The 22,371-nt window shown below is 36.7% G+C and overlaps 1 protein-coding gene across 13 annotated transcripts in view; it reads right to left on the minus strand.

The window, feature by feature from the left end:
- ZRANB3 (zinc finger RANBP2-type containing 3) overlaps positions 1-22,371 on the minus strand; it is a 55,907-nt gene that overhangs the window by 5,590 nt on the left and 27,946 nt on the right. For all 13 annotated transcript variants that reach the window (XM_068949235.1, XM_068949242.1, XM_068949238.1 and 10 more), the window contains 14 exons: positions 21,613-21,791; positions 18,472-18,703; positions 16,378-16,463; positions 13,465-13,636; positions 11,693-11,821; positions 10,168-10,287; positions 9,324-9,443; positions 8,617-8,796; positions 8,167-8,319; positions 7,037-7,505; positions 5,081-5,284; positions 4,138-4,229; positions 3,843-3,944; positions 1,146-1,288 (listed from right to left, as the gene is read on the minus strand). In XM_068949235.1, the coding sequence (XP_068805336.1) occupies positions 1,146-1,288; positions 3,843-3,944; positions 4,138-4,229; positions 5,081-5,284; positions 7,037-7,505; positions 8,167-8,319; positions 8,617-8,796; positions 9,324-9,443; positions 10,168-10,287; positions 11,693-11,821; positions 13,465-13,636; positions 16,378-16,463; positions 18,472-18,703; positions 21,613-21,791 (2,381 nt within the window). The remainder of the gene's footprint in view (positions 1-1,145; positions 1,289-3,842; positions 3,945-4,137; positions 4,230-5,080; positions 5,285-7,036; positions 7,506-8,166; positions 8,320-8,616; positions 8,797-9,323; positions 9,444-10,167; positions 10,288-11,692; positions 11,822-13,464; positions 13,637-16,377; positions 16,464-18,471; positions 18,704-21,612; positions 21,792-22,371) is intronic.

Raw genomic sequence — 22,371 nt, forward strand, 5'->3', positions numbered from 1 at the left:
ACACACTTGTCTACAGCAAGACTGATACTTCATATTCTTTTAAAATATTCCTCGTTTCCCATATGTGATAGGAATGAAGTCTGGGGAAAGCGTGCTTCTCTGTAATTCTTCCACATTACATAAGATATCTTTTTCTAAAACCAGCTTCAGCGCTATTCGGCAAATAGATAGGTTGTTTTACATAAAACGTAATTAAAAAGGTGGAAGCGATTTGATATTGCTTGAAATTGAAATCTGAAAGTCATTTTGTTTCAGTTAGATGAAATATCACTGATATTCTAGATAATATGAGAAACTTGAAAAGCTCTGGAGGATTCCTTGCTCAGTTAGTTTATCTTTGAACGTGCGTCTTTATTTTATTGTGAAATCATCACAGGAAACCCCACAGCTCTTAAAATCCCTTCATTCTCATCATTTTTCAAAATACTGCTATTCAGGCAACTTCTCATAAATATACCTTCCCTGTATTACACTAGATGCTTAGATTTTTCTTGTATTTTATGGAAGGAAACAATCAGGTATCAGATTAAGAAACACTATTATACTTCCTGCAACTTGTCCTTCTTATATTACTGGAATTACAAGCTCTGCTATTTACTTACTTGAATTCTTACCTACTGCCAAAATATAGCCACCCTGGAGAATGTAACAGTAGGGACTGAGAAATAAAAACAGGTTTTAGATAGTTTGTAGAGGCGCCTTGATGAGTAAGCCTGTACGCATGACAAGTTTTGTGAAGAGCAGTGACAACACTGAAGATGCAAAAATACATCAGGAAAGAGAGTGCCATTATCAGAGAAAGGAACAGAAGTGGGAAGAAAGGCAAATATGTATCTTAACAAGGATTAAGTGCTACCACTTTTCAGTGACACCCAGCAAGGAAAACAATAGTTTTGAGAAATGTCATCCACAGAGGACAGGAAGTTATTTAAAGAAAACATTAGTATGAGAAGGAGCTGGAGTAGACTCTGCATTCTGAATAAAACATTGTGTTATTGATGGCAAGTAATAATTTATTCCTACCTGCAGGCATAGAAAGACAAGAGGATATATTTTGACCTTACTTTTCTTTCAAACTAAAAGTTACATAAAACACATCAAGCTTACTGTAGCAGTTATTAAGAGGAAGGAAAAAAAATACATACCTTTTTGTGCTGCTAACTACTGACTGCTTTTTAGACATCTCTTCCGCAGCAAGAATAGGACTATAAAATATCTGACCACTTTTCCTGACAATTTTCTGTTTCATTGCTGTTAGATGACTCCATTCTTTCACAAACCTCAGTATCTGGTAGAGAATGCTATTGTCAGCAACGTAACAAGCATTAAACAGGAATATTTAAATATACAGTGAGAGGGTGCTATAAATTTGTATATTCAAAATTGGATGGAAAAAGCTGGCATGATCAGAGATGATCCCTTCAACTCATTTGACACATGCTAAAAAGAAAGAAGTAAACAAAACAAAAACAGCAGCAAAAAATAACTTGCTGACAAATCTAGATGGCTATGGAATCGTCCACAGTTTTAGTTCTGCTGCGATAGGCCTGTTGATCCACAATTTAGAAAATAAAGCATGCTCCCTAATCGAAATAGTTATGCCAGAAAAACTGATAGCACAAAAACCACTGTACTGGCGAAGACTACATTTTCTCCAGAGAAATGTCTTGAACCACAAAGGCTAGAAACGGCCCTTATCAGTCTAAGCCATAGCATTATGAGACGGGATCCTTAAAAAAGCCTCAGGTAAGCCCTTCTTTTACAAGTAAGACTTTGCTAATGGGAAAAACAGGGAAGACTGTTTTCTTATAAGAGCCATATTTCTGTTGCACTAAGTCTTTCAGAAAAGGACAGGTCACTACAGTGACTTCAACAAGACTTATAAGTGGGTTTATAGACCACCGTTCTTCTTGCCTCTAACCTTCTGACGCATGCTTAACGTAGGATTAACAGTTTGGAGCGTGCACTCTGTAAGGTTAGCATGAAAGGCTTAACCATAGAACAGCTCTTTCAGTTTACCTATCCAACTAGGTATCACTCGATTTTCTCAATGAATGTTCCAACTTGTAAAATCCTCACAGAATCACTGATGTACATGCAGTAAGGCTAATAAAAACTACTATAGTAAATTAGCAATTAATGAGAAAGCAGATTACCAAAACATCTTACAATTATGCACATTTTTCTGTCAATACTGCCATTCTCTTTTCTGTGGCATTCCACTGAAGCACATTGAAAGATCTATAACCACCAAGGAAAGATACGCTTTATCATCAAATAATCAAAAGACAAAAAACTTTCGCCAGTTGAACCTGCAATTTAACTTTTTCACAGCAATCTCAAACTGACACATCCACGGGGTCCTAAGAAAAAATTGGTGTACTCTTAAACAGCGTACTCCAGAAGGAAAATAGAGAGTATAGCATAATACTGAACACCTTTCCTTATTTTGCATTCAGAATTTGAAAGCAGCATAACAAAATAAAGAAGCTCAGAGGAAATTCATTATTTCTGGAACTGAACCTAAGACATCTTTTTTCAGGCTGGGAAGATGCATAAAAATTGAAGTTACAAACTGATCTTAATGGTATGATTAATAGAGTTCCTCAATAATTATAACCACAGAAAAGTCAGGAAGTGGGGGGGGGGGGGGGGGGGAAAGGTTCCTACATAGGAATTTAGAATTAATAAAATGACTGTTCACTTGAGGATGCGAGTAGGGGAACAATGATTTCACCCCACTCCATCTCTATAAAGGAAAATAACAGGGAGTAACAATACGACAACTGAAGCAGTGTAGCTAGCTTTGTTTGGCTCATTAGATTTTACCGTTCTTACACATGCCCCATTTTAGAGGCAAATCTTTATCAAAGCCAACTCAAAATACACCTGCAGTTGGTGAACTGAGCAAAACTGTTTCTCTTGTCAGCCAAAGTCTGACTTAGAAGGAACCAACAGCAGGGGGACTTCTGCCTTCTTAGCAGGTCTTTTCAAAGCTATTTGCTTTTTCTAGCAAATAGCTATGAAATCATTTTGCAAAATCTGTGCTACCCATCACCATTAGCTGCTTCACAAAAGCGTTGACTCCATCAGACAGGTATCTGTCTCACGAATCTGAATTCCAGCCTTGCTGGAGAACCTACTAAAAGAATCATTTATGTTCTTACATGATATAATTTGATTTTCCAAGTCACGTTTCTCTTTAAATGGCAGAAACTGAAGAAAACTATTCTAAACAGCTAACATTGCTCAGCTGATTTACAATCTGGATTTCCTTACTTTGAGTCCTTGGTTTTACAGTGCTAATGTTCTCGTCAAATGCCATTATGGATGTAGTCTTTATTACAGCAGTAAGAGAAGCTGCATGTCTGGGTGCACTTGTGCCCTACACTGATTTGAACATTCTGTCGAAAGTGTGGCGGCCTGCCCAGAACTGCCGCTCTGATACAATCTAGCACATTTTTATCCACAACGTGCCACATTTAATTTATAACCTTTTAAATGTTATTTTGTTGACTTACAAATGTTAGTTACTAATCCTGTAAATGAGAAACTAAGTGATGCCTAGTTCATTTCATTTACAAAAATGTTAACAGGAGGTATGATCATTTGCCAGAGTAACAGACCGTATAGTTACACATGTTGATGTGAATATTAAGATTTCTTTGCATTGATGAAACTGCCTAGATCACAAGCCCTGAAACAGAAAGTGTTCTACATTTATTAAAAAAAAAAAAAACCCACACACAAGACACACCATACAACACACACAAACACACACAAAAAAACCCCACAAACCAAATTAAGTGTTATATCACTGTCACAATAAAATTTGTTCTTACCAACAAACGATTTCGTTTCTGCTGGAAAGTCTCTGGTAAATCCTCCCAGTTATCCAACTGTATGTCTAGTGGAATGAAATTATGATTCAGTGGTTCACCATCCTGGACAAGGAAACAGTTTTGTTTACAGATGCAGAGTAGTACAATCTAGCAAAAACTGTTTTCAAACTGTTTTTCAGATGGATTATTCTCCCTTCCAACTAAATTTAGTCCCTCAAGGTAAGATGTTTCCGAAATAAGTGATTAGCTACAGATGCATGATAAAACCACAGATGTATGTGTATTTCAGTATTACCTTTGTATAGAGGTGAATTCTATCAGTGTTCCTGCTCGCACAGAACATAAGCCCATCATACACTGTCAACATATTTGATTTATCTACATGTTCTACAAAAATAAATAAAGTTGAAATTAAAAAAATGTTTTCTTAAATCTTTCATGCCTAGGTTAAAACCTTTTGAAATAGGTTTAGATGGTACTTAATACGAACATGATACCAATACAAGTACATTCATGGTGAGTTATACTTAATTATCTGCTAGCAGAGACCCTTAGTTTTCCCTTTCATTCATTCCTTTCATTTAGTCTACTCAGATGTTAAAAATAATGTCATACCTGTCTTTCAAGAAGTTATCTCTTGAACTTTCCAGTTTGGTGTACATGCAAAACCATTTTTTTTAAATGAACACTGTAAAACTGTTTTTTCCAAGTCTTCAGGAATTATGGAACAAAACCCAAGAGAATATATATGACCACCACACTAGGTTTCTGTATCTGATTCCAGAACAACATAACATCATAAGACGCACAGCTCAAACAGCAAGGTGTTAAGCTATTTGTACATTTTACTTTTCCATTTCTCTTGAATTAACTGTTGTCTATTTTACACTTAGCTGTCCTGGACACATGTAAATACCATCATAAGTTTCAATAAAATAATACATTTTAACTTAAGATTCAGGGTATCTAATTTGATAGCTGTTCATATGCCAACCACAACACTCCATAGGAGTTACAACTCAGGAGCTGTATGAAAAGGCCGAGTCCAGCCCTCTTGAAAATTCAATAGGCATCGTAAGCTAAAACTAAAAAGTGATAGGTTAGCCTATATACTTCTGTCTGTCTTCTACATGTGTAGTTTTTATTAAAAAAATATTCTTCATGTCAGTAACATTTAATACAGTTTCATAGATGTTATATTATAATCTTCATTTCATATGAGTCCTACTTTCCTTTACCTTCTTCACACTTCTTTTCACTTTCATTCTCAGTTTTAATAGCTTCCAATTCACTGATTGCATCAGACTGCTGGGTCGCTGGTTCCACAAAATCTCTTCTTCCGTCTTCTTCATCGCACACTGCTTTCTCTCCAGTTCTTTCAGAGTCTTTTGATACATCTTCAGTCTGGCTAGTAGGAGATTCAGAGTTTCTTTTAACTACAGCTAGAGAAGCAAGAAAAGTGATCATTTATGCTTCCTGTAAAAACAGAATCAATATTCATATGGAGACAACATTATGTAATTGAAATAATAAAGAAATTACACTTCATTTTCTGTTACTCTTATGGCACAATCCCTTATGAGACTAAACAAGTTAGACTAATTTAAGCTATATCTCAAACCATGCATGTTTTAGCTATGTTGAAAGAGAAGCTTCTAACTCGGTATATTACTATCAAAAAAAAAAACAACCCTATACGGCATACTAGTGTGCAAATACTAATATTTACTCAAGGGAAACATGCATATAGGTTTTATCTTCCTTCTTCCTACCATATTTCTGGAATCAAAGCTCAGTGGCGGTAAAAAATTGCTTTGATGCAAGAACTACTCTTGCTCTTGAGGTGAGTGCTAGCTCTTGCTTCCCTAACGGTGGGGAGAACCAACAGTGTTTTCCAGAAGCACTTCCAGTCTTATTTGATCCACAGAAGATCAACGGCCAGTTGAATTCAGGGCTTGGCAAAATGTGTGTCATGTAGGTAGGAATAAAAGGAGAAGGAAAGCTGCAGAACATGAGTGGCCCTGGAAGTGTTTATCAGAACAAGGTTTACAGAGCTATGTAAAATGACTGAATTGATCTAACTGCCCAAAGTGTGTTCCCTCTTTGGAGCAAGAGCAACACCAGACAGTGCAAATTTTTCAATATCTTCGGTAATCTTGAGGATGGATGAACCACCGAGAAGAGAGGTCAGCGTTCTGCACCTTCCATCTCCTTTGATGACACTTGACGTTATCACTAGAGACTTCTGCATATCAGTTTTATCACTCAAGTATTAGACAAAAAAACCCAGTATTATAAGCTATAAGTAATGGCAAATAAGCATCTCTTACATGCTAGTTTTAATATTAGGAAAATAGACATATGGAACAAGATGTTCCATTTACGCAATTTCATCCACTCAGCTTAATGTCAAAATACTTGCAATAAATTTTGTGGTTAGTAATCATATATTATATGCAGTTGTTGCCTAGCATAAGCACATTAAATAATTTCCAGGCATTGTTCTGTTTTCTACTTGAGAAATTCAGAAGTTGTCCTTGAAATATCAGAAAGGACTTATACAAGCACACGGAGACTTAAAAACCCCCTCAAACTAAAAAGACAGACAACCTTATTCCTCCTTTTCCTATTTAAATGACATAATTATAGAAACAAACTTATAAAAACATGTTTTATTATGTTTCCAGATAGCTTAACTAAATTTAATAACAGATACCTATTTTGACCTGTTGGAGAAAGAAATGTCCTATTTTCAAGGTAATGACTCTCATGACAATTATACCATACTAGAGTTAACACATCTATACCGCATCATCAACTACAGAAAAAAATTTATCATTTAAATGGAGTCAGAATAAACACAAACTTTCTAAAGCCATATTTGCTGCAAAAGAAACTGAATTTATATTCTTGCTCACAAAATTTATATCCTTTTAATATTCACCTGAGTTTTCCATTTATACCAAATCAGCATCATGTAAAAAAGCCTTGGAGAAAGTAAAATTAATAATATATGAAAAAAGATAACTTAACAGGTATCTGCTCATATCAAAGTATCATTCTTCACAATCTGGCTGGATTTATGAATATGTAAACATTAAAAAAAAAAAAAAAAAAAACAACCTATAGTCTCTGAAGCAAATCACAAGTGGTATGGAGTATGCACGCTTTTCCATGAAGCACAGGTCACTTACCATTACTGCTCTGAGGGCAATTGCACATTTCACAGTAAGGGAGTAATTCATTATTACTGTAAGTGCAAACATCACAGTGCCAAACTTTATCTAAAGCCATGCTTTTGCTTGAAGAATCTGAGTCACAAGGAAGGACCTGATTGTTTTTTTCTGCAAACAAAGTGGGGTTTTTTCCAGTCAAAGAATTTTTCTTCTTCTTACTGAAGCTGACTGGAGTAGATCCACTTATGCTTCTTGATCTTTTAGCTTCAGGTTCACAGGTATTTTTATGACAAAGTGAATCCCCACCACTTATTTCTGTGGACTCCAGGTTTTCATTGTTCTTCTCTGAATCCTCTTCTTTTGTGACTTCAAGTGAATCTGGAGCAAGATTTAATGGCTCATTACAAGAAAATATTTTGCGTTTCTTCTCAGTGGAGGATTTTGGGGAAAAGAAGGAACGTATGTCATGCTGTCTGTCCTTTTCAAACTAGGAAAGGGGGAAAAAAAAAACAGAAGTCTTATTTATAATTATGGCATCAGAGTCTGTTAAAAATCATACTCATTTTTCTCCATTAATAGTAATCGCTACTAGAGGTAATTTTAGTTAAAAAACAGAAACAAAAGATAACTTATTTTAACAACGAACAGCTAGTGTAATTAGCAGTGTAATGCAACATTGCTCTCCTCTTTTTCTAGAGAATATTCTCAATATTCTCATCAAAATTCTGAAACAGTGCTATCTGAGAACTAACACACAGAACTGGCATGCTACGTGCCTTTTTATGATGATGTCCCTCATAAGGGAAGGCTTTAAACATGTTTCTTAGGACTACTGTATTGAATTTAATTGACTATTAACGAAGCTGTAATTTAAACAAAAATTATCCGGTCTTGTCTGATTCTGAGCATGAGTCAATCACCTTAAACATAACATAAGCACCAATCCCTAGCCGGCAGATGACATTTGGGCCCAGCAGATTGCTTCCTCCAGCTTCCCCTCAAATTTTGAAGGTAAACTGGCGTTAATTTTTCACTCCTTTAGTGTTTCTCTGTTAGTAAAGTTTGCAGTATACACAAAGCATAAGTGAACAAGTTAGATTTGTTTTTAGTGAAAGAACACTGGAAAAAACATAAGCTTTGAGTCTTACATGTGTAAATAAAAGTTCATTTCTGCAATCTTCTAGACTTTCATTTGGGGTCCAGGTTTCAGCAAAACTCAAAAAATCCCATTTCTCCTTATCACCTTCTTCAGCCTGCATTTTCTCTTTCTTGCCATTCAAGGTGCTGCCTGTAACTTTGGCCTGCAGAAAGAAGACTGCATAGAATTTCCTAGGAATTCGTATGTTGGAACAAATTTAGCCATCTACATCTACTTAGTTTGCTTCTCTTGCAAATTCAGTTCAGCATTTGTAAAGTGAGAAATTCAGTAGTGATTCAAAATAATAATCGTTTTGGCAATTGACAATTCTAGGTGCATCAGTCTGTCTAATACTAGGACAGTGCCCTAGAAAAGAAAAATGTTATTTGGCGCTTGCCCTTAAGCACTGTCTTGAATACAGTGTGTTCTTGATTATTTGGTTCTATTCCAGCACACATACCTTACGATTCAGCATGGCCCACATAAGAGGATCCAGTGTTCCTTTTGCAATAAGGAAGTGAATATTTACAGAACTGCATTGTCCAATTCGATGAGCTCTGTCTTCTGCTTGCTTAATATGGCCTGGATCCCAATATAATTCAGCAAACACAACGTGAGTAGCAGCAGTAAAAGTTAAACCCTAAACAAAATTAGTAAGTAGACGTACTTTAGAAAAAAAGATTCTACACACAAACAACTGAATATCAGAAGTTAAAAAGAAAAAAAGAAAAAAAAAAAAGGCCACATGCTGTACAGAACATTTCTAGAGGGGAGGGACCATCTGGATAAGAGATGCTACACTGATTACTTTCTTGGGCCTCAGGTAGATGTTAGTAAGATTAGAAAATGTTGAAATATTCTGCAAATATTGCTCATTGCTTTTCATTGTGGAAGTAACATCTGTTTCTTATTAATCTGCTACGTTTAGAGCAGCGGAGTTTTCACTAATTATTCAAGTATGAGATGCTGTGGCTTATCTTAATTTTGTTTAAGTAATTTCATGGAGGCTCAAAAGACTTTACACTGTTGACGCAAAAAAGTGAATAAGTGAGTCCACAAAAGACACATTACATGAACGGCCTTCAGTAAATATCTTCAGTCACCAAGTGACTTTAGTATTTATATACTTTAAGTTTCCAATTTCACTCATTCTCTTTCTCAACCTACCTGACCGGCTGCCTGAATACTCAAAATAGCAACCCGGGTATCAGGATCCTTCTGAAACTGATTAACAAGATGTATTCTTTCTGCAGAAGGAACACTTCCATCTATTCTTACGTAGCGAGCCTACAACATATCATGACAGAGACAAAAATACAGATACCCTTGACTATTTTTGGATGCAATCACTCACCCGTCCCAGTTCCACCCCCCCAATACAGAAACATTTGTTCTACTCCTACTTGGGGATAGAGGTAAACCTTATACCCTTTGGGTTACATCTAGAGAAATGCAGACATAGTATTCCCTCTTTACAAAAAGGGAACACAGAAAGAATGTGGGATCTTAAAATGAAATACTCTGCAGAATAACATATAATTCCACTGACAGGAGTTACTAAAATTCTTTAATTTCAAGTACTTGAAAAATAGCAGCTTACTATTATAAATAAAATTAAGCCTCTGTTCCCTAGCAATGGTTGACAGTCCTTGATCAATATAGAGGTAGTTTGCAGACATTTTTACTACTTTGAATTAAACGTTCAAGTAAGTTGATGGCATTCTGCAAAATCAAGAAAGGAAGCAGAAGTACATTGGCGGGAAACAACTACCTACAACGTCTATTCAATAACAATGTATCACAATAGATGGGAGTATTTACTTTATCTCTCAAATACAAAACAGTCTGCAAAACTCTGCAATCCTTTTAATCCAGTGACATCTGGACTGTACGTATATAAACTCCATAAACGCCTGCACACGCAGGTAGTTCCACTGGACTCAAATATAGCCGATTTTTAATATTAAAGCTTTAGAAGTACAAGTTGAGTGCACATATGTTAAATCATTACCTTATTTTCTATAACAGCTTCTGTACAGGCTTGAAGCATGCTTAAGTGGTGAGCAAAAACTAGAAACTTTAATTTGTCATTTTCAAGCATCATTTTGATATAGTCCTTTACCGCTCCTGCCTAGATGATGAGAGATTGAGTTTTTATTAGACAAACAAAATGTTCAAAGATGATTTTAACTTTGACATCCTTCAGTTTCCTGTGATGCGAAAAGGCAGAAGGCTAAATTTTTTGGTTATCCGTTCTAAGATAACATTGGTAAGCATACAATTATTTAAACTCATTTTTAAATATCATAAGTTTATGTCTTAACAGAGAGACCTATCTCACTCTTAGAGAAAAGAACCTTTATCTCCAAAAGATCGAGTAGTTAGATGCCATTTCTACAGGATTAAGACGTAAATAAAATATTTTAGTTTAAAAAAAAAAAAATTATCTGACATAAGTCATATTAGAAGAAAACCCCTGATTTCTGCCCATAAACATATTTTAAATGGATAATGCAACATTTAATTAGAACTTCTGTATCTCTATCCCTAAAGGCACATACCAAAACTGAAAGAATAATCTAGTTACTTTCATGATACCGTAATGATGAAACATCGCTCTATTTAAAAATTCATACAATTCCTTTGTTCCAAATATCATTTGCAATATCTTTTATAAAAACTATTAAAGTAATAATGATAACAGTTACTAATAAAATTAATCAGTGATCGACACTTCATGCAGTACTTAATACAGCAGTACTCAAACTTCTTTTTCTCGTTCAACCTCCTGTTTGGAAATGGTTAAAATGGGTAGGGGAAACACTAGAAAAACAGGGAAGAAAAAGGTATAGAAACAAGCGGTGATATTTTAAAGATAAGAGGAAGAAAAATTTGAAGTAGTTGGTCAGATTCCCAGCTGTCATTGATCCATAGCCTGCAGAACTGACCTTCTCCAAAAACAGCTATAAAGAAACCTGATAACAGGCTAAGTAGTAGGTACGAGGAAAATAAGTTAATAACCAAGCTTTTACACATCTTAGGCTATAGCACTACAGAAGGTAAAAAAAAGGAATGTGGGGTCCCATTTCATAAGAAAGAAAGAGACCAACTAGCAAGGATTACTCTGGCGTTGTTTATCCGTGGGGAGAACCAGTGCTGATGGAACAGAAGCTGCAGCATAAGGGCTGCAGCAGCACAGTCCCAGCTGGGCCAGCTGCAGCAGCTGCTGACACACAGATCCCTAAGCACCCACCTTCAGTATATTCCTAAGCCTGGGAGATGCACTCACAGTGCTGTTGGGCAACTATGCCTGGACAGTCTCAGCCAACTTTGTGGAAATATAATCAGCAACAGTTTTAACACTTAGCTCAGGTCATATGACTGGGATTCAGTCTAGTCCATAAACACATAGGGAAGACAAGAATATTCCCCTGTATTGCGAATATAAAACAAATCAACCAACCTCATCTAATATTTATCTAAGTTAAAACACACTGGTTATTTCAAATATATTAAGAGAAGGCTTCCAGGCTTACCTTGGCAATGGCTGTTTCTTTATACATGCGTGTGATTAGACTCATGACTTGAACAAAATGGCTTTCAGTGGCATCTGAATTCAAACTTCTCATTAATTTCTCCCACTCTGCAAAAGTGGTATTCAAATTCTAATTGGAAGAAAAGATTACTGGTTAGAGAAATGGTACAAAGCATTACCTTTGGTAAGGTACCAAAGCATGGTACCTTACCGTGTATTTGCATGGAATGTCTAGGGACTGAATACGTTTGACAATTCTATCAACTTTGGCTAAAAGTAACTAAGGGGTTCAAAAACTAATGGAAAGGAAGACAGGCTTTCTCATTCTTGGGCTTCAGTGGAAAAAGCCAGCTTATGGGATAAGCACTATAGTTTAAACGAGAGACTGCTATAAGAATTTATGTTTTTGTCTTCTTAGCTGTATTATTTCTTAAGTGCGATAAAGCTTCTGGGATTAGAATATACATCAAAAAGATCATACTAAAATTAGGGCAACTTTCATGATTATCTGATGCAAAAAATTGTCATATTCATACTCTTCATGTTATATTTTTAAAATAAAGAATAAAACAGATGGTATGTTACAAATTCACGTTCTTTAAAAATACAAAATCACAGATTGTTTGTGGTTGGCAAGGACCTCTGGAGATCATCTGGTTCAACACCCCTGCTCAAAGCAGAGTCAGCTAGAGCAGGTTGCCCAGGACCATGTCCCATTGGGTTTTGAATATCTCCACGGACAGAGACTCCATCACCTCTCTGGGCAACCTGTTCCAGTGCTCAGTCACCTTCGTAGTAAAGAAGTGCTTCCTTGGGTTCAAGTGGAATTTCCTGTTTCAGTTTGTGGCCATTCCTTCTCATCCTGCCACTGGGCACCACTGAGGAGAGTCTGGCCCCATCCTCTTTCCACACTCCCATCAGGTATTTATACATATTGATCAGATCTCCCTTAGCTTTCCTTTCTCCAGGTTAAACAGTTCCAGCTCTCTCAGCCTCTGCTCATGAGAGATGCTCCAGTCCCTTAATCACCTTCATGACTCTTTGCTGGACTGGCTCCAGTTTGTCCACGTCTCTCTTGTACTGGGGAGCCCAGAACCAGACCCAGCGCTCCAGATGTGGCCTCATCATTTCTGAGCAGAGAGGAGGGATCAGCTCCCTGGACCTGCTGGCAATTCTCCGCCCTAACGCAGCCCAGAATATACTTGGCTGCTTTTGCCGCAAGGGCATATTGCTGGCTCATGTTTAACTTGTTGTCTACCAGGGTCCCCAGGTTCTTCTCTCAAAAGCTGCTCTCGAGCTCGTTGGCCCCCAGCCTCTACTGATGCATGGGGTTATTCCTCCCCAGGTACATAACTTTGTTGAACTTTGTGAGGTTCCTCTCCGCCCATTTCTGCAGCCTGCTGAGGTCCCTCTGAACAGCAGCACAGCCATCTGATGTATTAGCCACTCCTCCCAGTTTTGTGTTATCAGGGAGATTGCTGAGGGTGCATTCAGTCCTGTCATCTAGGTCATTAACGAAGATATTAAACAGTACTGGTCCCAGTATCAACCCCTGGGGGATACCACTAGTGACTGGCCTCCAGCTGGACTTTCTGCCACTGATCACAATTCTCTGAGCCCAGTAGTTCAGCCAATTTTCAATTCACCTTTCTGACCACTTATCTAGCTCATACTTCATCAGCTTGTCAACGTATACCTTTGATATACATATAATGCATAGGCATACATAGACATTACTAACAAATGTGTTTCTAGCAAAAGAGAAAAATTTACCTTAGCTGCACCTTGCGGGAGGTCAAATGGAATACGTTGCCTAACTTTGGGAGGCAACTGAGTTAAAACATCATTCTTCAGTCTTCTGATCATTATTTGACTTAAAAGTTGATGCAGTTCTTCTAAATTTGAAGCTCCTCTACAGTCCCACTGAGTTCTTCTACCAAAAAACCTGAAAATGAAAAATAAACTGTGAAGGTGAAAACTAACTCTTCCAATTTCAATAGAAACCTTCAGTATGCAACTAATTTTAAAATACACTGTTAGATATGTGTGCTGGACAGTGACTTGCAGTGTCTCTGGTTATGCAGAAGAATGATTGCTTTCTGTCCAGTTCCTTCCAATACTGAAGTCTTAGAGCTGTTTAAACTTCCCAGCAGATACCTGCAGGCCTAACTTCCAGTCAGATGCATAGAGTCCTCTGTCTCATCACAGATGTACTTCCCTTTGTACAGGAAGCAGAAGCTTTGGGTATCATTTATACACTCTTGTATCAAGGTAATGCCGCGTTGAACTGAAGGCAGAAATCACAGGGAACTAGAGGCATGGCTCAAAGGTATTACAGCTTCACATTAAAAGAGCTATTGATAAAACTAGCAATGAGAAAAATATATCATAATGAAAAAGCTCTTCATTATACTACAGAGGAGGACAGCTGATAAAGTAACAAGAGCTGCAAATATCGCTATTAATCTCCTCCTTCTCCTTCCCCCAAGAATTTCCTACCGGTTGCCGTCCGGACAGGTTTTTAGGCTAAATGTACCAGATTTAAATGTGGCACTATTTAACAAGCAAGATTAAATAGGGAAAATAGGCTTCAGGTTAAAAAGAGATCAAAAGTTAAAAGGAGAACTGAATCATCAATTTAGTCTTCCATTTTTCTCCCCTCCCATTTCTCCCAAAACATTTTTTTGTTTCGTTTTTAAGCTCTTCTTCCGGCTGTCACTCTTCCTTTTCTCTGTCAGCACCGCCCAGAGATAACAAAATAACTAGCATGACAGATTCCACTGACTCTGGAGGAAAGCTCAGGTAGCATCTTCCAAGGAAAGGAGAGCGTTTTGCAAGCATTTAATTTTATATCATTTAAAAAAAAAAAAAAAAACACTACAGAAATATATTACTCAAGCTCAGTAAGGCTTAAAACTATTTATCCACAGTGTTTTAGTTGGCTACCAAGAATCAGTCTGGAAGGGGGCTGAAGAACTTGTTTCCTAACTGGTGAAGTATTGACACATTCAGAATGTTATATAGATAGAAGATAGGTACATCATACCACCTCTTCTTGGGCCTATCTATCTGGCTGTCCTTAGAAAGATTTCCTCTTCCCCAGTCTGACCATTGAGAACATAAGTAAGAAACGGTAGACGAGAACTCACAGAAATACTTTGGACCTCATCTTTAGAGATAGAGGTCTAGGAACACCTACGTTAAAAAACATTTTCACAGAAAGGGCTGCATAAAATAACCCTATCAGGGTTACTACCACAGGATGTTTTGTTTCAGCCAAGTCATGAAGATGAAGTTATTTTCTGAGAGCTTGCCAAACCCTGAACTTGATTTTTATTACATTTATGGTATTCCAAAAATGAGATAATCATCTATGATTGAGTAGCTAACCATGATGTACCCACGCACACTTGTGGTGTGAAAATTACAGATACATTCAGTCAAAACACCACAGAAAAAATAGCATTTCTCTGTCTGAAAAAATCAGACAGCACGGCTCCACGGTATTTGAAGTTAAATACTGATAAAATGCATACGATGGAGGGAAAATAAATTATATGAAAATGAAACTACATAACTGTTACTGTATAAATTAAATCTAGCCACTACCCAATGCAGCTGGTAAAAAATATTGTTTTGAATACACATGAAATTGTAGCTAAGAAATTTCAACAATGTTCTTCCCTTCTCCTAATTTCTTTTGTTCCAGAGTGTGTTACACTGTTGCATAAGTTAAGATGGGTAAAACTAAGTATCTTAAAATCAGAGCTTCTTAGCCATCCCCTCTGTTTCAGAGCATATCTAGAGAAACTGATCCTTAAACCAACACTGAGTGAAGTACGTCAGAGGAGAGTAAGTCCTTATGAAGTTAATAACCTTAACACACGAAACATGAAAACTCACAAAAGATGCAGGGGGAAAAAATGAGTTTAAAAAGTTACTAGGTAGGTGTATGAAAAGCATAATGAGCAGCTTTACCGAGCAAATGAGAGGCAAGGTAGCGGACAAGAATTTACAATACCTACGTTCAGTCCCTCAAACTGAACTACTAATACACTGCTGTGCTTTTGAGAGTTTTATGTTTTTATCTACTTTTACCCAACTAATCTATAAAATACAGAGATGAGTATTAGTCTTTTTTTCTCAAGTGTGAGGGGATAGCAAAGAGATTGGACCCTATAGTAAGAAAGGACGTGATTACACGACATGGGCACAGGACTGAGAATCAGAAATTCTTAAGTTTCTGCTGTGGCTGAGCCTCCAGCTCCAGCTATAAAAGTCACACCTATATACCTCACACTAATGACAGTAAACTTGTAAATAATTTTATGCAACAGAATGCTGTCACTTGAACTGTCTCTCAAACTTCAATAGCTTCCAAATTTTTCCTTGGGTAGGCTTTCTGATCTATTTAATCCTCCTTCCAAGCAGTTCTAAACATTCTGGCAATAAACGCTGCATGGATGCCAAGCTATCTTCTATGCTTATACAGGATGCATCTTGTAGGTAGTGCTTTCCTCTGCAAGGCCCCTAATCTTCTAATGAGAGAGGGTTTCCGATCCCGGGTTTCTAAGTGTGATGGTATGATACAGTAATAGAGGTAATACTTACTAATTCTCTTACTTCACATGAGAAAAAAAAATCTAAATCGTTCATAGGAAAATAGAAGGGCAAGTAAAACGATACCTGACACGAGCATTGCAATACTTTTTGGCATATTCACTCCAAGTTCCAAATCTCCTTGGAAAAAGTGCCTCAATCTGCATGAAAAGCTGTATAAGAAAAAAGAAGTGACAGATTGCCTTAAACTAAGACTATTCAGAAATAACTATCACTTGTTACATGAATATTTTGTTAAGCTTGCATTCATCAGGTGCAAAGGAAACGCATAGCTTGGTGCACTTGCTGCACAGGATACCCTGAACAGCACTACACAGTGCCAAAGACTTGGAAAAGACTTAAACTGAAGGAGATAACATGGATGAGATGACGTTCTTCCTAAAAATGCAGTATTCGTCATTCACCAGGTACGTGCACTTCTGCAAACTTTCAAAGCAGGTATTCTGTGAATACTATTCTTCTTCAATACAAGAAATCCTATTAATTCTTAAGTTTTACTTCAAAAAATAGACAATGCCAATACAGACAGAAATTTCACGCCTTTCTTCCCAGCTGAGTAACAGAAGGTCCAGACAACCTTAACAAGAAAGCTTACAAGCTGTATTACTGTCAAAGCTTTCTGGATTCAGAGATCACAGTTAGATCTAATAAAAAAGTTAAGGGGGAACAGAAAGGACAGAGGCAACAGTAACCGAGAAGGCCCTCGAAATTCCATTTCCCTGCTGTCTTCTTAAATCTGCCATACGTAGTTTTCACCATTTAAGCTTTCATGTGACCTAATCACATTCTAGACACCTCTCCCCAAGGAGAAAATTACTACAGTCAGATTTTGTCCTTCACAGGCTACTTTCAAGGCAGAAGTTTGAGAACTGAAGAGGAGTATTAAGATAAAAATACATATTTATTCTCCCAAGTAAAGTGCCACTATTTTAACAGAAATCTAAACTCAACAAGAAATCTGCCTGTAATTATTTGCTACAAATGAATATAAAAATAACCGAGTAGTGTGTCGCATTTTTATGCACATTCCATTTGAAGACTTCATAGAGAGATTATATTTGTGTAGTTATAAAACTGATTAAAGTAATGAATTTTATACTCTGCCCTATGAACAACAGCAGAACTTTTGTATCGCTATAAAAATCTCTCAAACTCTCTTCCATTAGCAAAGGTCTTGAGAATTTTGACCACAGTATTGTGATCAAGGACAGTTTATAAGTAATTTCTTTGAAAGCCTTTACTAATGTTGCTTACTGGTCTTGATATGAGTGCTCCGCATAAAACATAATGCTTGCTAAGTTCAGTTCTCCTTCCAAGGGTGGTTGCAATGTCTTTGGTGCATGTGCAGGAAGTTTCATAACTACACACACCCACAGATAAAAATACTCATTTAAAAGTTTTAACCAAATACTCATAATATATCAAGTCCTTTTGCATATTGTGGATATCTTTTCAAGTTATACTAAACTCTCCAAACAAATTGTTACAGGGTCTTGGCATAAGTCATACTGACACAGCAAGAAACTCTGAAGTGAAAAGTATTATTCACAAAATCCTTATAAGTTCCTTGCACACAAACTAACCCTTATGTTCAATTTTTTTCCTATACTTGATTTAAAAAAAAAAAAAAAAAAAGCTGCCTCAGTTAGTTGGATTCAGTATAGGAAAGCATTATCTTATCTGGTCCTCCCCAATTCCATAAGCTGAAGAAATAAGTTTGCCTTACACAGTACCAGTGAACTTTAGGAATACTAAAAAGAACAGAGAGAAATAAAGGACTTCAAATCAGATCAGGAAGCAGAAGATCAATACAAGTTCTTGTATATGAAGAACTCTCCTACCCAAGTAGGAGCAAATATTTTGCAGCTTAGGCTATTTTCTATTTCACCCACCAATCTAGTCTGTTACATGTAATATTAATTTCTTATGAGAAACAGTCTCATGTCATCTGTGCTTGAGCTTGACACAGGTTTATAAAACACCAATGTAATCAACTCAAACCAAAAGACACTGCTTCACTTACATTACGAAGCACAAGTATGAGAAACTAGTGCATTGTTTTATTCCCTAATGTATGCAACTGTATATATTCAAAGAAATTACAAAATTGTTCATTCATGACTTATACCAGTCCTAAGAACAGCATAATATTTCTAATACCTCTTCAGGTCTTCCTAGAGCAGGAGTTCCAGTAAGAAGAATAGCTCTAACAGCTTTCTGCACAATTGGCAACAAAATCTTGCTGCGGGTGGCATTTCTGGATTTCATATAGTGGGATTCATCAACCACAACTACCTTGAAGTTTTGCTTGTACAAAGTGTCTACCAAAGTCTGTGCATCAGTAGTTAACAGGCCGTATCCCAGAATTGTTACTTTACTGGTTGATATTCTCCTAAAAGAAAAAAATCCAGGTGTTTTGTTAGTGATTTTTTTTAATAGTAGGATGAAAAAACAAGAGGCAGAGATAGGAAAATTAATAGAACAAAGAAATTATATAAAACCAAATTTTTATTAAGCTAAGTAAGACATATTTTCACAGAATCACAGAATCACAGAATCGTTTAGGTTGGAAGGGACCTCTGGAGATCATCTAGTCCAACCTCCCTGCTCAAGCAGGGTCACCTAGAGCATATTGCCCAGGATCACATCCAGACGGGTTTTGAATATCTCCAGCGAAGGAGACTCCACCACCCCTCTGGGCAACCTGTTCCAATGCTCTGTCACCCTCACAGTGAAGAAGTTTTTTCTCAGGTTCAGATGGAACTTCCTGTGGTTCAGTTTCTGCCCATTGCCTCTTGTCCTGTTGCTGGGCACCACGGAGAAGAGGCTGGCCTCATCCTCTTGACACTCCCCCTTCAGATACTTGTACACGTTGATGAGATCCCCTCTCAATCTTCTCTTCTTTTGTATTGGTTAATTCAAATCTGCTGTCAAGCTCATACAGGATTTTGGTGTTCCAAACATTCCAGCAGCTGACACTTCTATAAATCGTGCATATTTCTCAAGCATTCTCAGAAGACACACATTGCATTTACAAGCAAGTTTTAAGATTTTATTTGGTTGCCTTGGTTCCACTTGTCTTTTTCCAGGAATATCAGATGGGACAAAACTACTTTCTGGACAAAAAAAATACACACTGGAATCAAATCGTTAAGAGCACACTTTGTAAACAGTACTGAAAAACTTGAAGTAATGTCTCTATGCAAGCTATCCATGCAAAGCTACCTTTGCTCTATATACTAAGTAGTCACCTTAATAGCTGCCTGAAATAATTAACTGGACTGTCTTTGGGATGCTGGGTATTGTGAAAATAGTCTGGGCTGACCCTCATCATCTGAGAACAACTTCATACCCAAGTTGTCTATCCAAAAAAAAGGGAATCATGAGGCACGAGACCAAAAAACAAAGGTATTTAGCTGGAAAAGAACCTCCTGCAAGAAATTCAAAGATATATTTAGGCCCAAGGCACCAACCGATTCTGAAATCACTAGACAGCACTCTGAGCCACTCTGAGCAGCACAGGAACTCTTTAAAGTTCTTAGACAAACACAGATTTCCACAATGAGAGTCATAGCTGGTCTACTCATCTGCCATACAGCCTACTAGCATGATTTTTATTTGTTCCCTGGTAGTAACAGACAAAGTACACTAAGCTGAAGTTTTCTTTACAGTTTCAGAGGATGAAAGTATGTGCACGTGTACATTTGTGCTTGCAGATATGGGAGGAAAGGCACTGGTTAGACCACTGGCACTGTGACCAAAGCATTACAGACTCTGGGTGTTGTTGTGCAGATAAACGCAGCAACTAGTGAAAAATAATTTCCCCTGTTCCTCTGTGGAGGGTGGAGAAAAAACTACTTTTAAAATAAAACTACTTAATTTCAGCTGAATCGGTTTATTCAAAAATATCCAATTTCAAATGCAGTTAGAAGTTATGACAACCTACACTGACCTCTAAGTATATTTTAACCTATTTAAATTAAGAAGTTAAAAACAACATTCAAGCAGTAAACTTCAATAATGAAGTTTAAGAAAAGCAAATTATTGAACTGAGTGAAACGGAAGGCTGAACATACGGAGGCACAATTTACCAAAGTGCTCAACAGGTTTGGCAGTTGCATATCTCCTCGCAAATGCGTAAGACATTTTTCCTATGTTAAAATATTAATTAGCTCAACAGCTACTTCTCTCATAGCGAGGAAGCCTGCTGGGAGTTAAACAAACAGGAAAACGTGTTTTCCTCTTTTCTTCTTGTCAATAAAAGTAAGTGATGACAGCTAAGGAATACTCATTAAAAAAAAAAATCTTAAAAAATAAAATGAACAGAACTCTGTTTCCTAACTATTATTTCTGCCAACAGTCATGTCTTTTACTCCATATTTTTAATGTGTTCAGCACCCTTCTGTGTTCTGCATTGTAAGCATAAGTTTTCATGTGGATTTTTAGTAAACAACTAAAAAGGCTCAATGAATCTTTATTGTAGTTCCCTCATTATTTAAGTGCTTTTTTCTTCTTCTTCTTCTTCCTTTTTAAAGTAGTCTCAGTTGGATTTATCCAGATTTTTTTCCAAGCTACCCTCTCATCTGCATGTCTTGGTAGTCAAGTGACTTTCTGATTCTCCAGACACCATGAAGTTCAGTGGTTCACTGAACCAACCAAATCATATACAAAAAGAAAAGATTAAGATATCTTTGTAATTCAGTATTTAATTGCAATAGGAGAGTTATATTAATAACACACAGCACTTTTAGTTACTTTTTGATGAATTTATGCTATTAAGTCTAAAGATGGAAAAACCAGGTCATGATGACCTTTTCAAGTACTTAGAGAGTCGTTATTCTAACTTAAAGTCTCTCAGCGCACTACATACAATATTAACAGTACTTACTTCCTTATTTTATAGTGCATTCCAGGAGCTCTCCAAAAACCACGTTCAGAATGCTTTACAGAAACTAACGAATGCAGGCTAATTCATCAGATCTGACAAATAACTGTATGTATTCAAACTGAGATACCTTGAAGGGATCTAATTTTCAGTAGACAAGCACTTGCTGTTTTGCAAAACTCTGATCCCTCAACTTCAAAGGAGATAAGAAACTACCTTAATCCCAACTCTCACTCATTTGAAAGATAAAGCATGTAAATGAAAAATGTTTTATTAGGCCCCTGGGATCCAGATTGCATGAATCCTAATTTCCCATTTTAGCCATAAGCTATATTGCATGTTTGTCACAATGTACTGCAATCAGTTCACTCAATGAAACAAAGTCTTTCTACAGAACAATAAAGAACTTTACTCACCCAGTATCAGTTTTGTTCTGAATGATGCTAATATCATCTGGAGAGAGTTCTGGAATCCACTTCTCCATCTCATCAACCCAAGGGTATCTCAGAGATGAAGGCACTACAATTAAGAGAGGCCATTCCTTTTTATAGTAATAGGAAATGGCAATTGCTTGAATTGTTTTACCCAATCCCATCTGGGAAAAGAAAAAAAAAAAAAAATTAAAAACTGAGGTCTATACTCAGAAAGCGTACTCCATTCAGAAAGGCCAAAAATATTTTGCTAAGATAGAACCAGATAAAAGAAATCAAACCAAAGAGCTAGTTACATAGTATCTACTGGATTATCCATTTGTTACCACAGATTTTTGTTCAATGAAAAAGATGCTTTTGTTCAAATCTATCAATACATATTGCACTTGAAGAGTACTTCTGTTCAGCTCATTAAAGCTAACAGAAGCATTTCCACTCATTTCAGAAGATTTTGGTTCATGGCCTTGGTAGGACAGATTACAGATGACCGCTTCAACTCCTTAAGTTACCAAAAGCCTTTTAAAAAAGCTATTCAAAACAAGGATAACTCTTTCTTAAGGATGATTTTGCTTCTAGCTCCTTTTTATTAAGTAATATCCAAGTTTGCAATATCACATAGAGAAAGTGGTATATATTTAGGCAGATGAAAGACATCAGTTTAAAAAAGTTGTACTATAAGATAGAAGTTATATCGTCAAGTAGTATTTTAGGAGAACATATCAGTCCGAACATTTATCTATAAGC

This window comes from Struthio camelus, chromosome 6 (genome assembly GCF_040807025.1).
Source record: "Struthio camelus isolate bStrCam1 chromosome 6, bStrCam1.hap1, whole genome shotgun sequence".
Lineage (NCBI taxonomy): Eukaryota > Metazoa > Chordata > Aves > Struthioniformes > Struthionidae > Struthio > Struthio camelus.